The 15,423-nt window shown below is 42.1% G+C and overlaps 1 protein-coding gene across 1 annotated transcript in view; it reads right to left on the bottom strand.

Annotated features, from left to right (window-relative positions):
- Positions 1–15,423, bottom strand: part of MYOM1 (myomesin 1) — a 157,435-nt gene that overhangs the window by 68,273 nt on the left and 73,739 nt on the right. Inside the window, exons 14-17 of the mRNA XM_003262025.2 lie at positions 11,796–11,920; positions 4,478–4,661; positions 3,584–3,758; positions 393–514 (exon numbers count right to left, since the gene is read on the bottom strand). Coding sequence (XP_003262073.2) covers positions 393–514; positions 3,584–3,758; positions 4,478–4,661; positions 11,796–11,920 — 606 coding nt within the window. The remainder of the gene's footprint in view (positions 1–392; positions 515–3,583; positions 3,759–4,477; positions 4,662–11,795; positions 11,921–15,423) is intronic.

The following is a 15,423-nucleotide window of genomic DNA, read 5'->3' on the forward strand; positions in this document are numbered from 1 at the left end:
CCAGGCTCTGGCATAGACCAAATGGCTTTTAGGGACAAGATGATCTGTGTTATGGGTGATATACCACTTCATGGAATCGGGATGGCCCTTCACAGTCCCAGGATGAGCACGAAGTTAGAATGGAGTTTCACACAATGTGAAATATCTGAGGAAACTTGGGTTCATGAAGATGAAAAGGCTACGGATGCACAGAATCTGGATAAGTGATGAAGGTCTGTAAAATGACAGCTGTGGAAGGTTAGACATCACCTAGAGTCAGAGAAAATGATCATCTAAGGATGCAATCATCCAGCAATATTGGAAGCTAAATAATTTCTGGAGAAGATGGTATCTTCCTTTCTAACATACAAAAATCCATTTTTCCCCCATACAGTTATGCATAAGGAACTTACCAATAGCAGCTTTGACTTCAATAGCTTCTGAATCCTGGGAATATTCACTAAGTCCAGCTGCATTGACTGCTCTGACCCGGAAAATATAACTCTGACCAGTCACTAATCCATGACAAGTAAATCTAAAAGGAAAACAAGTTTAAAAAATTTTTCCTAGGAGGAAGATTAAGGAAGATGATTGTTAGCTTAATGGAGTGGATCTGGCTTTATGAAAACAATTTTTTTTTGTAATTTATTTTGAACAGAAATGGGGTCTTGCTGTGTTGCCCAGGCTAGTCTTGAACTCCTGGCCTCAAGCCATCCTCTCTCCCACCTCAGCCTCCTAAAGTGCTGGGATTACAGTTGTAAGCAGCATGCCCAGCTAATAATTCATTTTTTAAAGGAAGAAAAAGATGTAGAAAGATTCAGGTAATGTATATACTTTAGACAAGAAGGTAACTAAGGCACTTTTCTAAACCCACTTTGTCAAAAAATGAGGAGTCCTGGTCTTTCCCGAATGCACACCAGTAAAATAGTGATAATGATGCTTACATGATAATTTTCATGTAGAGGTTAGTTATAAAGTATATAAAGTACCTATATAGGGCCTGGCATATATGAGGTACTTAATAAATAATAATTAGTATTAATATTATTTTTAATAATAATTTTAGAGTATAACTCATATATATGTATATATATGAGTTATACTATAATACATATATATATATATAGAGAGAGAGAGAGAGAGAGACAGAGTCTCGCTCTGTTGCCCAGGCTGGAGTGCAGTAGCGCAATCTCAGCTCACTGCAACCTCCACCTCCCAGGTTCAAGTGATTCTCTGCCTCAGCCTCCTGAGTAGCTGGGACTACAGGCACCCACCACCACGCCTGCCTAATTTTTTTGTATTTTTACTAGAGATGGAGTTTCACCATCTTGGCCAGGCTGGTCTTGAACTCCTAACCTCGTGATCCACCTGCCTTGGTCTCCCAAAGTGCTGGGATTACAGGCAAGAGCCACCAAGCCCAGCCAACTCATATATATTTTTTAACTTTTATTTTAGGCTCAGGGATACATGTGAAGGTTTGTTATATTGGTAAACTCGTGTTACAGGGGTTTGTTGACAGATTATTTCATCACCCAGGTATTAAGCCTAATACCCAATTAATAATATGATTACTGACTATTTTAGGTATATAACTATGGCTGTAAGGCATTGGTGGCTCCTTGTCATAGAGGCCTAGTCACTGTCTCTCTGCATGCCAAGGAAGGTACTTACTTGGGAAATTACCATAGAATCTGAAGATAAGGTGAACAATGGATTCTAGAATTACCATTTAGAAATGAAGATTCAATAATGAGGCGTGAATCCATGGGCAGTTTCATCCATAAAACAACCTCACTCTTTTCATAGCTATTATGGTTATAAATAGCTGGTTTATGAATCACTGTAACATATGAATCCATCCTAAGGACTGCAGCCAGAGGAAATAACAGGTCTGCTAACGAATCTGTGACTATTAGCTTGTTCAAGTATTTAAAAAAGGAGCCATAATCTAGGCCAGTCCTTCAGTCCTTAGAGTCAGCTTGCTTCAGCAAAGATTTCTTGAGGTCTCGGTGTTCCAGACACTGAGTTAAGTACTGTGGACAAAAGATGAACAAGAAGTGGTGCCTGCCCTCCAGCAGCTCCTGCCTACGCACAACCATCACTTCTAAATAGTCCCAGGAAAATGCTGGGTAACTCCAAGGAAAAATGAAATACACCAACAGGCAAAACATATTGCCTTCCCTAATTAATCTGTTTATCTTTACTCTCTCACGTTCTGCAAAGCCAACTCATTCTATTGGGGTCCTCGGACTGAGAAGTGGTCCAAGCCAGAAGCTGCAGAACAAGTCTATTTGACAATTTCTGGGAGGGCAGCATCCCCCTCTCATATTGGTCTCTGGTCTGGGTGTAGATCAGAATTCACCATCAATGTGCAAAGCTGATTGATAAAATAGTTGAAAGCAAGGAAAAAACCAACCCTCTCCCCATTAGAAACAAATACAAAGAGGCAGCAAATTACTCTGAATGTCTTTGTTTTGGTGTTACTATGTCTGCTTAGCACTGGATTTAATCATGTTGATGTCCAGAATTTGTAAAATTTCGATACTTTTTTCTCTTCATTTAAAATTCCTGGGTAATTTATGTTAAGTAGAGCATATTATATCCTCAGAATCTAATATCACGTTGCATATTAGATATAAAATCAGAGGGTTAAAAAAGGAAGAAGCAGCAAAAGCACTATGAAACAAACTCTTACAATAGTTGGCATTATGTGTTGCTAAGTGTTTAACATCACCAGTAAACCTTTTTAAAAGAGATGTATTGCATCTAATGTGTTCAATTTTAAATGCATTTAAGTATCTAAAGTGTAATTTTTTGTTTTGCTTGTTTGTTTTTTGAGACAGGGTCTTGCTCTGTTGCCCAGGCTAGAGTACAGTGTTGTGACCATAGCTCAGTGCAGACTTGACCTCCCAGGCTCAAGGAATTCTCCCACTTCAACCTCTTGAGTAGCTGGGACTACAGCACACCACCATGCTGGGCTGATTTTTGTATTTTTTGTAGAGGCAGGTTTTCACCAGGTTGCCCAGGCTGGTCTCAAACTCCTGGGCTCAAGCAGGTCTCAAACTCCTGGGCTCAAGCAATCCGCCCACCTTGGCCTCCCCAAAGTGTTGAGATTACAGACATAAGCCACCACACCCAGCCTTGTTCTGTTTTGTTTTTTAGAGATAGGGTCTCCCTATGTTGCCCAGGCTGGCAGTGGCTATTTACAGGCCTGGTCATTGTATCCTACAGCTTCGAACTCAAGCTGTAGTTGAACTCAAGTTGAACTCAAGCTCAAGGGATCCTCCCTCCTCAGCCTCCTGAGTAGCTGGGACTACAGGCCTGCCACTGCCTTGGCTTATTTAAAGTATAATGTTTTCTTGTTTTTTTTAGTTTGTAAAGACAGGGTCTCACTATGTTGGCCAGGTTGGTCTTGAACTCCTGGCTTCAAGCAATCTTCCCACCTTGGCCTCCCAAAGTGCTAGGATTACAGGTGTAAGCCACCACATCCAGCCAAAAAGTAAAATGTTTTTTAAAAAATCTCCCCCATTGGATGTCTGTGTGCCATGTGTGTCTATGGCAGCTCCAGAGGCCATTGCCCGCCCTGCATGCCCGGTTGAGTTACCGTGAGCCCTTCACGGGGTTGTTGTTACAGGGCTCCCACTTGCCAGAGCCAGCAACGCTTGCCTCTATGTAGTACCCGACCAGCTCTTTGGCATCTTTGGACTCCTCCCATGAAACTACCACTGAGGTGTCTGTGTTTCTGCTTGGGATGATTTTGCCAGGAGCCTTGGGGATATCTGAGAAAGAGGAAAATGGTGATCAAATTCAAGTGGTTTTAAAAATTCATCCTTACCATCTACGCACAAACACACACCTAGGTATTTTATACACTTCGTCATGTCAAAAGAACAGCTGCTTTATTTTACGATTTTTTTTTTTTTTGAGACTGAGTCTCGCTCTATCACCCAGGCTGGAGAGCAGTGGCGGGATCTCGGCTCACTGCAGCCCCCACCTCCTGGGTTCAGGCAATTTTCCCACCTCAGCCTCCTGAGTAGCTGGAATTACCAGGCACGCACCACAACGCCTGGCTAATTTTTGTATTTTCAGTAGAGATGGGGTTTCACCATGTTGGCCAGGCTGGTCTCAAACTCTGGGACTCAGGTGATCTGCCTGCCTCGGCCTCCCAAAGTGCTCAGATTAAAGGCATGAGCCACCGCGCCTGGCCTACTTGTATTTATTAAAGCAAAAAATTTAAAAACAGGGAGCATGGATAAACTAAATGTCCATGAACTTCAGAAAAAACACATTATCAATATTGTTGAAACTCCCAAAGAAGTTTACTTTTCATAAACAAAAATAATGAATTTTTGTTTAATGTATAGGTTAAGTACAGCCATCAAGTAAATTTATAATATGAAAGAAGGATGTCACCATTTTTACTCCTGGCCAAGTATACATATACTAGATCTTGCTTTGAAATTTTCTCTTGAAGTAAAAGAAGCTTACAGTTGCTTACCAAGTTTGTCCCCTACCACAGTCACCTCCGTTGCCTCCGAGGGCTCACCAACTCCTGCAGAATTAGAACAGCGGACGCGGAAACAGTAGGATTTCCCCTCGACAAGGTCAAACAGAGCAAAGCGGGGAGACTTCACGGGGAGCTCCGTGTTCACTCGCTGCCAGTTTTCTGTTCCTGCCTCACACTGCAGCAAGAACAGGGAAACCCATTGAAAGCACAGCAAGCACAAGCGAGAATCCAGGCCAGGCAACTCCAAGTTTCATTCATCTGCAACAAACCACTCCCTGTACTGCAAGCTGGACTGGAGGAGAGATGAGGAGGAAATAGGGGATGAGGCATCTGAAGTTTGTAGGATTCTCTAAATCGAACATGGCTTTTGATATGGTTTGGCTGTGTCCCTGCCCAAATCTCATCTAGAATTGTAGTTCCCAAAATTCCCATGTGTGTGGGAGGGACCTGGTGGGAGATAAGTGAATCATGGGGGCGGTTCCCCCATACTGTTCTCATGGTGGTGAATAGGTCTCATGAGAGCTGATGGTTTCATAAGGAGAAACCTCTTTCACTTGGCTCTTATTCTATCTCTTCCCTGCCACCGTGTAAGACATGCCTTTTGCCTTCCACCATGATTGTGAGTCCTCCCCAGCCATATGGAACTGTGAGTCCATTAAACCTTTTTCTTTATAAATTACCCAGTCTCTGGTATGTCGATTGACAACATGAAAATGGACTAATACAGCATTGTATTGTTTGAAAAATATGCTACTTTAATATTTTGCTTCCTTTGTTAACTAAATACAATAATCTGCTTACAAAAGTCTTATTTTGAGGATAGTTTGGGGTCAGGTAATTTTCTAATTTTAATTAAATTAAATTAAATTTTATTTTATTTTATTTTTGAGACAGGGTCTTACCCTGTCACCTGGGCTGGAGTACAGTGGCACAATCATGGCTCACTGCAGCCTTGACTTCTTTGGGTTCAAGTGATCCTCCCACCTCAGCCTCCCAAGTAGTTGGGACTACAGGCACATGCCACCACACCTGGCTAATTTTTGTAATTTTTTTGTAGAGACAAGGCTTCCCCATGTTGCCTAGGCTGGTCTGGAACTCCTGGGCTCAAGCAATTCACCCACTTCAGCCTCCCACAGGCATGAGCCACTGCGCCTGGCCTGCCCATTACCTATTTAAAAGAATTCTTGGTCCTTTTCTTATCACTCTCTGTTTCTTAGCCTGCTTTATTCTTCTTCAATCATGTATCACTATTTGAAATTAAGTTATTTATTTGTTGTCTCCTCCACTGAGGAGCAAATCACATAAACTCAAGGAGCTTTGTTCACTGCTTTATGACAGAGCATAGAATTCCATCTGGCAAATAGTACATAATAACTACAGTATTTTTTTTTTCTTTTTCTTCTTTTTCTTTTTTTTTTTTTTTTTTTTTTTGAGACGGAGTCTCGTTCTGTCGCCCAGGCTGGAGTGCAGTGGCACAATCTCGGCTCACTGCAAGCTCCGCCTCCCGGGTTCACGCCATTCTCCTGCCTTAGCCTCTCCGAGTAGCTGGGACTGCAGGCGCCCACCACCACGCCCGGCTAATTTTTTTTTTTTGTATTTTTAGTAGAGACGGGGTTTCACTGTGGTCTTGATCTCCTGACATCGTGATCCGCCCGCCTCGGCCTCCCAAAGTGCTGGGATTACAAGCGTGAGCCACAGCGCCCAGCCTTCTTTTTTTTTTTGAGACGGAGTCTCGCTGGGTCACCCAGGCTTGAGTGCAGTGGCGTGATCTTGGCTCACTGCAAGCTCCGCCTCCTGGGTTCACACCATTCTCCTGCCTCAGCCTCCTGAGTAGCTGGGACTACAGGCACCCCCCACAATGCCTGGCTAATTTTTTGTATTTTTAGTAGAGAGGGGGTTTCACCGTGTTAGCAAGGATGGTCCCAATCTCCTGACCTCGTGATCCGCCCGCCTCAGCCTCCCAAAGTGCTGGGATTACAGGAGTGAGCCACCATGCCCGGCCCAGTATTCTTTTTTCTAAATGACTGAAAGATGAAGAGGTTTTTCTACTATATAATCCAGCAATCCCACTGCTGGGTATCTATCCAAAAGAAAGCAAATCAGTATGTCAAGGAGATATCTGCACTCCCGTGTTTATTGCTGCACTACTCACAATAGCCAAAATATGGAATCAACCCAAGTGCCCATCAGTGGATGAATGGATAAAGAAAATGTGGTAAATATGCACAATGGAATATTATTCAGCCACAAAAAAGAATGAAATCCTGTCATTTGCAGCAATATGAATATAATTGGAGGTCATTAAGTGAAATAAGTCAGGCACGTAAAGACAAATATCTCATGTTCTCATTCATATGTGGGAGCTAAAAATTTGATCTCATGGAGGTAGAGAGTAGAATGGTGGTTACCAGAGGCTGGGAACGGTTGGGGGTGGTGGTGAAGAGAGGTTGGTTAGTGGGCACAAAAATACAATTAGAAGAAATAAGTTCTTTTTTTTTTTTTTTTTTTTGAGACGGAGTCTCGCTCTGTCGCCCAGGCTGGAGTGCAGTGGCGCAATCTCGGCTCACTGCAACCTCCGCCTCCCGGGTTCACGCCATTCTCCTGCCTCAGCCTCTCCGAGTAGCTGGGACTACAGGCGCCTGCCACCACGCCCAGCTAATTTTTTTGTATTTTTAGTAGAGACGGGGTTTCACCGTGGTCGCGATCTCCTGACCTCGTGATCCGCCCGCCTCGGCCTCCCAAAGTGCTGGGATTACAAGCGTGAGCCACCGCACCCGGCCAGAAGAAATAAGTTCTAGTGTTCAATAGCACAGTAGGGTGACTATAGTTATCAGTAATTTATTATATATTTCAAAATACCTAAAAGATAAGATTTGGAATTTTTCTCCACAAAAATGACAAATGTTTGAGGTGATGGGTACCCCAATTACTCTGATTTGATCATTATACATTGCAAAGATGTATCAAAATATTCAGTGTACCCTGTAAATATGTGCAATGATTATGTATCCATAAAAACCAGATTAAAAAAAAAAGATGTTCTCTTTTTTTGCCCAAGTCTTAGAATAATTAATGGGAAAACTAATTTAATGAGACTCTATTTTTAAAATTAAAATGATTTAGAGTGACTTGGAAATCCTCGAATGAACGACGTGGTGTATATTTGAGCTCTGGTAGAAGATACAGTAAGAAAACTGTCAGAAGTCTTTGGTAATCCTTTTTCCCTCCTATTTTAATTTCCAACTTTGCCCATGGTTGGTAAGAGAAGAAATTTAGAAACTCTTGCCTGATTTCACTACAGAATTTTGTAATGTTTTCAAAAGACTTTTCTGAAATCCAGATCTCATGACAGGTTGACCGGCTGTCAGGATGGTACATTTTTGGGACTTTAAGTTTATTAGTCCATCACACAGGATGATCTTCCTTGACTTGATAGAGAGGCAACATGGCATGGCATAGAGGAGACAACGGGATGGGATCTGGTCCCTTTGTGTTAATAACAAGGCACGTGACCTTGGAAAGCCAAATGCATGCTCTCGGCCTCAGGTTCGTCTTCTATAAAATGAGCAAATTTGACAAGGTAACCTCTAAAGTTCCTTGCAGCGTTTTTTATGATAACGTTATCTTTTGTGTTTCTGCTGTCTCCTGAGGGACGAAACTCTCTCAGACCTTTAATCTTTTCGTTTATGGCTTTGATTTCTTTTAACATATTCCATCCTGGCAAATTCTTAAGCCATTATCAGTTGTTTATACTCTCATTAAAAAAATAGCTGCCTTTCACTGGCCAAAAACTTTATAAGCCATTTTACTCTTTACTCCTCTCAACTATGCCATGGAGTAGGTATTGTGGAGGTCGTATTGTATGATTGTCAACGTTTTCCAGAGAAGACAAGCCTGGGAAGATTGAAAGGTGGCCTGGTGTAATAGTTGGATTTATGCACCTGAACCAGACTGCTGGAGTTCAAATCTCAGTTCTGTGTTGTACCAGCTCTGTGACCTCAGGCAAATTATATACGTTTCTATGCCTCAGTTTCCTCATCTACAAAATAGGCATGATCTGCCAGGCACAGTGGCTCACAACTATAATCCCAGCACTTTAGGAGGCTAACAGGGGAGGATTGCTTGAGCCCAGGAGTTCGAGATCAGCCTGGGCAACACAGGGAGACCCCATCTCTACAAAACACTTAAAAACATACAGGCATGATGAAAACAAAAATATTTACCTCATAGGGCTACTCTGAATTAAGTGGATTAACTCATGTAAGGTGCTTAGAACAGTGCAAATCTTAGCTATGTTCATTCCTGCTGTTAACGAGTGATACAGTCCTTGTCTCTGACACGACTGGATTTTTGATAGAGGAGTGAGAGACAGAGCTCAAGACGTAAGACACCTGAGGAAAAAGTTTGGGTCTAAAAAGAACACAGTAGGACGGGGAGGCTGGAAGTGGATTTATCTGAGTCCCCTGCTATAAACCCTTCAATGTCACCCATTCCAGGGATCAAGGACATGCCGTGAAGAAGAACAAGCACAGGGGTGGCCCATGAGGCGGCATGCCGGGTGCAGGGCACCCTGGAACAGACACGGCAGGGAGAGGAGTGCACAAACCTTTTCCCTTTAGAAAGGTCAGCATATCAGAACAGCTGCACCAGAAATAATTTTAGCCTCAGCTCAGAACAGTTTGACATTTGGATGGTTCTGCAAATGTACCCCAGGTCCCTGGATGTGTTCTGTGTCCTCAATACCCAACATCCTGGGTGTTCTATGCCCTGTGCAGGCCTCCCTACATAGTACTGTGTTCATAAACGTCCCCTTCTGTTCCATGCCAAAAGGTGTGCTGGGGGAAGAATATTTAAATTTTTAATCACAAACTCATAGGTATTTAGGTTGAGGGAAGTTATAGACTTTCACAGAGAAATTAGAGTTTATATAACCAGAGGAAAGGTTCAGCAGAAGCCAAAGTTGACTCATCCACAGAAAATGCCTCCAAATAGTTGTTATGTGTCCTTATTGTAGGAAAGATGGTAATTACTGTCACAGAGGTTATTCAGAACCTTCTTCCTATGGAATGTTTCAAAGAGATTCAGTGGGGGTGTGTATAAAACACACTAGGCAATGAACATTGATCCACCACTCTATTTTTGCCATCTATTTTCTTTTAAAAAGCTTAGAATGCAGCCAGGCATGGTGGCTCATGCCTGTAATCCCAGCACTTTGGGAGGCTGAGGCAGGAGGATTACTTGAGGTCAGGAGTTCAAAACCACCCTGGCCAACAAGGTGAAACCCTGTCTCTACTAAAAATACAAAATTTAGCCGGGCATGGTGACTCACGCCTGTAATCCCAGCTACTAGGGAGGCTGAGGCAGGAGAATTACTTAAACCGGGAAGGCGGAGGTTGCAGTGAGCTGGAATTGTGCCACTGCACTCCAGCCTGGGCAACAGAGTGAGACTCCATCTCAAAAAAAAAAAAAAAAAAAAAAGCTTAGAATGCTACTCAAGTTATATTATATTTGAAGCTGATATCTAGAAAGTATATAAAAATTGAATATTATTATTGTAAAACAAGACTCTCTTGGAAGATATCCATATTGCATGTAGAGGAGATAAGGCATTCATTGTTACCGATTTGCTAGGAATAAAAAGGAAGTGAAGAGTGCAGCTCAAAGATATTTGCATATTGTCTTTATGTTGTTACCTAATTTGCAGAAGTTTGCATACACCTATATACCTATGAAATGTATTCTCTTGCAACAATTATCAGGGAGGGTGACCCAATAGGTGTTACAAAAATTGAATGATCAAAACAGTATTAAGGATAAAAGAGAAAGACCTTTAGGAAAATTAACTGAGCACCACATTTTTATAAAAAATATTTCTACGATTTTGCTATGAAAGTAAAATGTAAAGTAAATGATACCTTTTCATGCTATCACACAATTTTATAAAAATAAAATTTTAAAGTACAAACACTTGTTTCATTTATTGTTCTAAAAAATGGTGCATTGCTACCAAGAAAAATATAAATGTTCTTACATATGGGATGAAATAAACTTATTTTCTTTCATTTTCTCATCAGAACCTTTTTTTTTTTTTTTTTTTTTTTTTTTTTGAGATGGAGTCTCGCTCTGTCACCCAGGCTGGAGTGCAGTGGCGCGATCTCGGCTCACTGCTAGCTCCGCCTCCCGGGTTCACGCCATTCTCTTGCCTCAGCCTCTCTGAGTAGCTGGGACTAGGCGCCTGCCACCACGCCCGGCTAATTTTTTTTTTTTGTATTTTTAGTAGAGATGGGGTTTCACCGTGGTCTCAGTCTCCTGACCTCGTGATCCGCCCGCCTCGGCCTCCCAAAGTGCTGGGATTACAAGCATGAGCCACTGCGCCCGGCCGCCATCAGAACCTTTTTAACGAATGGATTTTGAACCTCATTTTAAGCAAATTCTCTTTAAATGTCGTTTTCCAGTAGCAATGATCCTGTTAGCCAAGGACTTCTTACCCCCCCAAGACCTGTGCCTTGCCTGGCCGGCTCTCCTATTTCTACACTTGTGGCTGAGTCAGTTCTGCTGAAATAATGTCCTGTACAGGTCTTGGCTCTTCTCCATTTGTTGGGCATAAATCCTTATCAGAACTACCCTCAAATATGGATGTGTGGTTGATTCACATACCGTTCTCATTCATTCCACCCATTCTGGGCCTTCATTGCATGCTGTCCTCTCTAATGTTCTAATTCCCGACATAATTGTAAGATATCTGGGAAAGAACTTGCCAATATTTATTGTTTTGTGATCTCTGACCTCATTCTGCTACCTCTACACAGAGTGGGGCTAGCCAAGTGCAGTGGCGTGAGGTTGCTGTCTTCCACACTCCCGGCCATTTGAGAGTATTGCCCCCTCTCTGTTACCCCCTCCCTTCTAGCCTCACGATGTTCATGTCCTACTACAGAAGGAGGAGTGGTAGAGAGATGAAAAGCCATTACCAAAGCAAGGGAGACAGGAAGGTCTCTAGAAAACATTGTCATACAGGCAATCTACCATTTCGGAAACATTTCTCTTCTTGTAGGGCCTATGATATTGGGTCTGCATCTCTTACGAGTCTATGGGTGAGTCTTGGGGATCCATAAACCCCTTGATTTTCAGGCACAGTTCTGTGTGATATACTTTGTTCTATGGAGAGAATTCACAGTTTATAACGATCTAGTGAGATCAGGACATGCTCCCTCCTCCTCCCTCACTCCATTGTCCCTGGGAATTTAGCCTCTACTTTTCTAAAGAAATCCTTAGGAGGTAGTATGAGATCATGTTGATTCTAGAGTCTTACCTTTTCCACAAAGTACATAATGCCCTCATGACCACGCTGGCCAGGGGGCTTCCAGCTGAGCACCACGTAGCTCCGGGTGGCCTCAGTGACAGAGAGGTCTGTCGGAGGGCCAGGCACAATACCCTCTGAAAAACAACAAGGAAAAATGAGAAGCACACATTCTGGGTAGCCCAGGATACTCAGAGAGCCACGGATGCTGCTCTCCTCCTGGAGGAAGAGTTAATTATGTCTCCACAGTATAAAGAAGTACCTTGTCTCTAAAATTCCCCCAAAACATCATTCATTCATTCATTCTTCAAATGCCGTTGAGCAGTTGTTGTTGTTTTGTTTTTTTTGCGCGGGGGGAAGGGTCTCACTCTATCATCCACGCTGGCATGCAGTGGTGCAATTATGACTCACTGCAGCCCTGACCTCCTGGGCCCAAGTGATCCTCCCACCTCAGCCTTCCAAATAGCTGGGACCACAGGTGCACACCACCACACCTACATAATTCAAAAAAAAATTTTTTTTTTTGTAGAGATGAGGTCTCCCTATGTTGCCCAGGCTGGTCTTGAACTCCTGAGCTGAAGTGATCCTACTGCCTTGGCCTCCCAAATTGCTGGGATTATAGGCGTGAGCCACTGCAGCCAGCCCCATTGCTCATTTAGAATATAGAGCTAAGGAATCTAGGATACTCTTCTTATCTTTTAAATAGTTCTGAGGCCAGGTCAGGAGTGTTAGGGTGAAAGCAAGGACAAACTTCCAGAAGCACCCAGATCCCAGAAGTCCCAGAGCATCTAGAGTTTAGAGCCACATGAACCCTCCACAAACAGGATTTACCCTGGCTCAGATATGAAAATAAGTGGGGCACAGAATCCTATAAAAAGATAGGCAGGAGCCAAGGTCCCAGTGGAGTTGAGTTTATAGTTTTAGTAAAGTTTAGGACAGTTTTAGTTTACAGTTACAGTAAAGTTGGTCTTATCAGGCAGGGAGGGAGGAGACTGGAAATACATAGACTCCAGAGGTCAAGAAAAATAATGGGGTACAGAAAAAATATTTAAAGAAATAATGATGAAAAATTTCCAAATCTGATGAAAACTACAAACTCACAGATTAGAGAAACTTGCAAACTCTATAAGCACAAGATACATGAAGAAAACTACATAATGCATATCATAATCAAATGTTGAAAAAACAGTGATAAAGAGAATATATTAAAAGCAGATAGAGAAGACACATTATATATTGAGGAACAAAAATACGAATAAAAGCAATCATTCTTGTAGTGTAGATCCGCACTATGCTGGACAAAGCTCTTAAAGTACTGAGAGAAAAAACTGTCAACCTAGAATTCTATACTCAGTGAAGATGTATTTCAAGAATGAAGGTAAAATAGAGGGTTTTTTTTACATAACAAAAGATAAAATACCTGCACTACAAGAAATGTTCAAGGAAGTGCTTCAGGTGAAAAGAAAATCATATCAGATGGAAATCTGGATTTATACAAATAAATGAAAAGCAATGGAAATGATAAAAATGTGAGTGAAAAAAGTCTTTTTTCTTACATTTTGTATTTCTGAAAGATAATTGACCACAGTCAAAATAATAATATCATATTGTGTAGTTTACAATAAATATTCAAATAAAATGTATGAAAATAACAGCACCAAGGCTAAGAGTGGGAAATGGAATAATACTGTTGCAGGCCAGGCATGATGGCTCATGCCTGTAATCCAGACACTTTGAGAGGCCAAGGCAGGTGAATTGCTTGAGCTCAGGAGTTTGAGATGAGCCTGGGCAACATGGTGAAACCCCATCTCTACAAAAAATACAAAAATTAGCCAGGTATGGTGGTGTGTACTTATAGCCCCAGCTGCTTGGGAGGTTGAGGTGAGAGAATTGCTCGAGCCTAAGAGGTCGAGGCTGCAGTGAGCCATGATCATGCCACTGCACTCCAGCTTGGGCAACAGAGTGAGACCCTGTCTCAAAAAAAAAAAAAAAAGAAGGCCGGGCATGGTGGCTCACACCTGTAATCCCAGCACTTTGGGAGGCCGAGGCTGGTGGATCACAAGGTCAGGAGATCGAGACCATCCTGACTAACACAGTGAAACCCCGTCTCTACTAAAAATACAAAAAATTAGCCGGGCATGGTGGCGGGCATCTGTAGTCTCAGCTACTCAGGAGTCTGAGGCAGGAGAATGGCATGAACCTGGGAGGCGGAGCTTGCAGTGAGCTGAGATTGCACCACTGCACTCCAGACTGGGCGACACAGCGAGACTCCATCTCAAAAAACAAACAAACAAAAAGGCACTGTTATAAATTCTTACACTACATGTGAAGTAATATAATATTACTGGAAGGTAGACTGTGAAAATATGTATATTATAAATTCTAAACTATTAAAAAGCAAAACAAAAAATCATAGCCAACAAGAGAATACAGATAAAATGGAATAATAAAAAATACTCAATCCAAAAAAAGTAGAAAAAGAGAAAAAAAGGAAACAAATAAATGGAATAGATGGAAACCAAATAGCAAGATTATTGATTTAAATCCAACCATATCAACGATCACATGAAATGTAAATGGTTAAAACACTCCAATTAAAAGGCAAAGATTACCAATTTAGATTTTTAAAAAGCAAGACCCAACTATATGCTGCCTATGAGAAACACATTGTATTAATATAAAGACACACATAGGCTAAGTGTAAAAGGATGGAAATAATATACCATGCTAACACTAATCAAAAGAAAGCTGGAGGCCGGGCGTGGTGGCTCACGCCTGTAATCCCAGCACTTTGGGAGGCCGAGGCGGGTGGATCACGAGGTCAGGAGATCGAGACCATCCTGGCTAACATGGTGAAACCCCGTCTCTACTAAAAATACAAAAAATTAGCTGGGCGAGGTGGCGGGCGCCTGTAGTCCCAGCTACACAGGAGGCTGAGGCAGGAGAATGGCATGAACCCCGGGGGGGCGGAGCCTGCAGTGAGCTGAGATCACACCACTGCACTCCAGCCTGGGTGACAGCAAGACTCCGTCTCAAAAAAAAAAAAAAAAAAGAAAGCTGGAATAGCTATATTAAAAGTAGATTTCCCAGCAAAAAACATTACCATGGGCAAAAGAAGAAGTCACGTTATAACAATAAACTGGTCAACGAGTAAGAGGATATAATAATAAAAATGTTAATGCATTTAATAACATCCCAAAATACATGAAGAAACTGGTAGAACTGCAAGAAGAAATAGAAAAATGCACCATTTGGTTGGCTATTTCATCACTACTCTCTCAATAATTGATAGAACAAGTAGATATTAGTAATAGTAAATAATTATGGATCTAAAAGACTTGAGCAATGCTATCAACTAACTTGACCTAATTAATATTTATAAAACTCAACAATAGCAGAATACTATGCTTTTTGGCTGGGTGTGTGGCTAACGCCTGTAATCCCAGCACTTTGGGAGGCTGAGGCAGGCAGGTAACCTGAGGTCAGGAGTTCGAGACCAGCCTGGCCAACATGGTGAAACCCCATCTCTAGTAAAAATACAAAAATTAGCCTGGCATGGTAGTACGTGCCTGTAATCCCAGTTACTCATGGGGGCTGAAGCAGGAGAATCACTTGAACCTGGGAGACGGAGGTTGCAGTG

Source organism: Nomascus leucogenys, chromosome 4 (assembly GCF_006542625.1).
Source record: "Nomascus leucogenys isolate Asia chromosome 4, Asia_NLE_v1, whole genome shotgun sequence".
In the NCBI taxonomy this organism is placed as follows: domain Eukaryota; kingdom Metazoa; phylum Chordata; class Mammalia; order Primates; family Hylobatidae; genus Nomascus; species Nomascus leucogenys.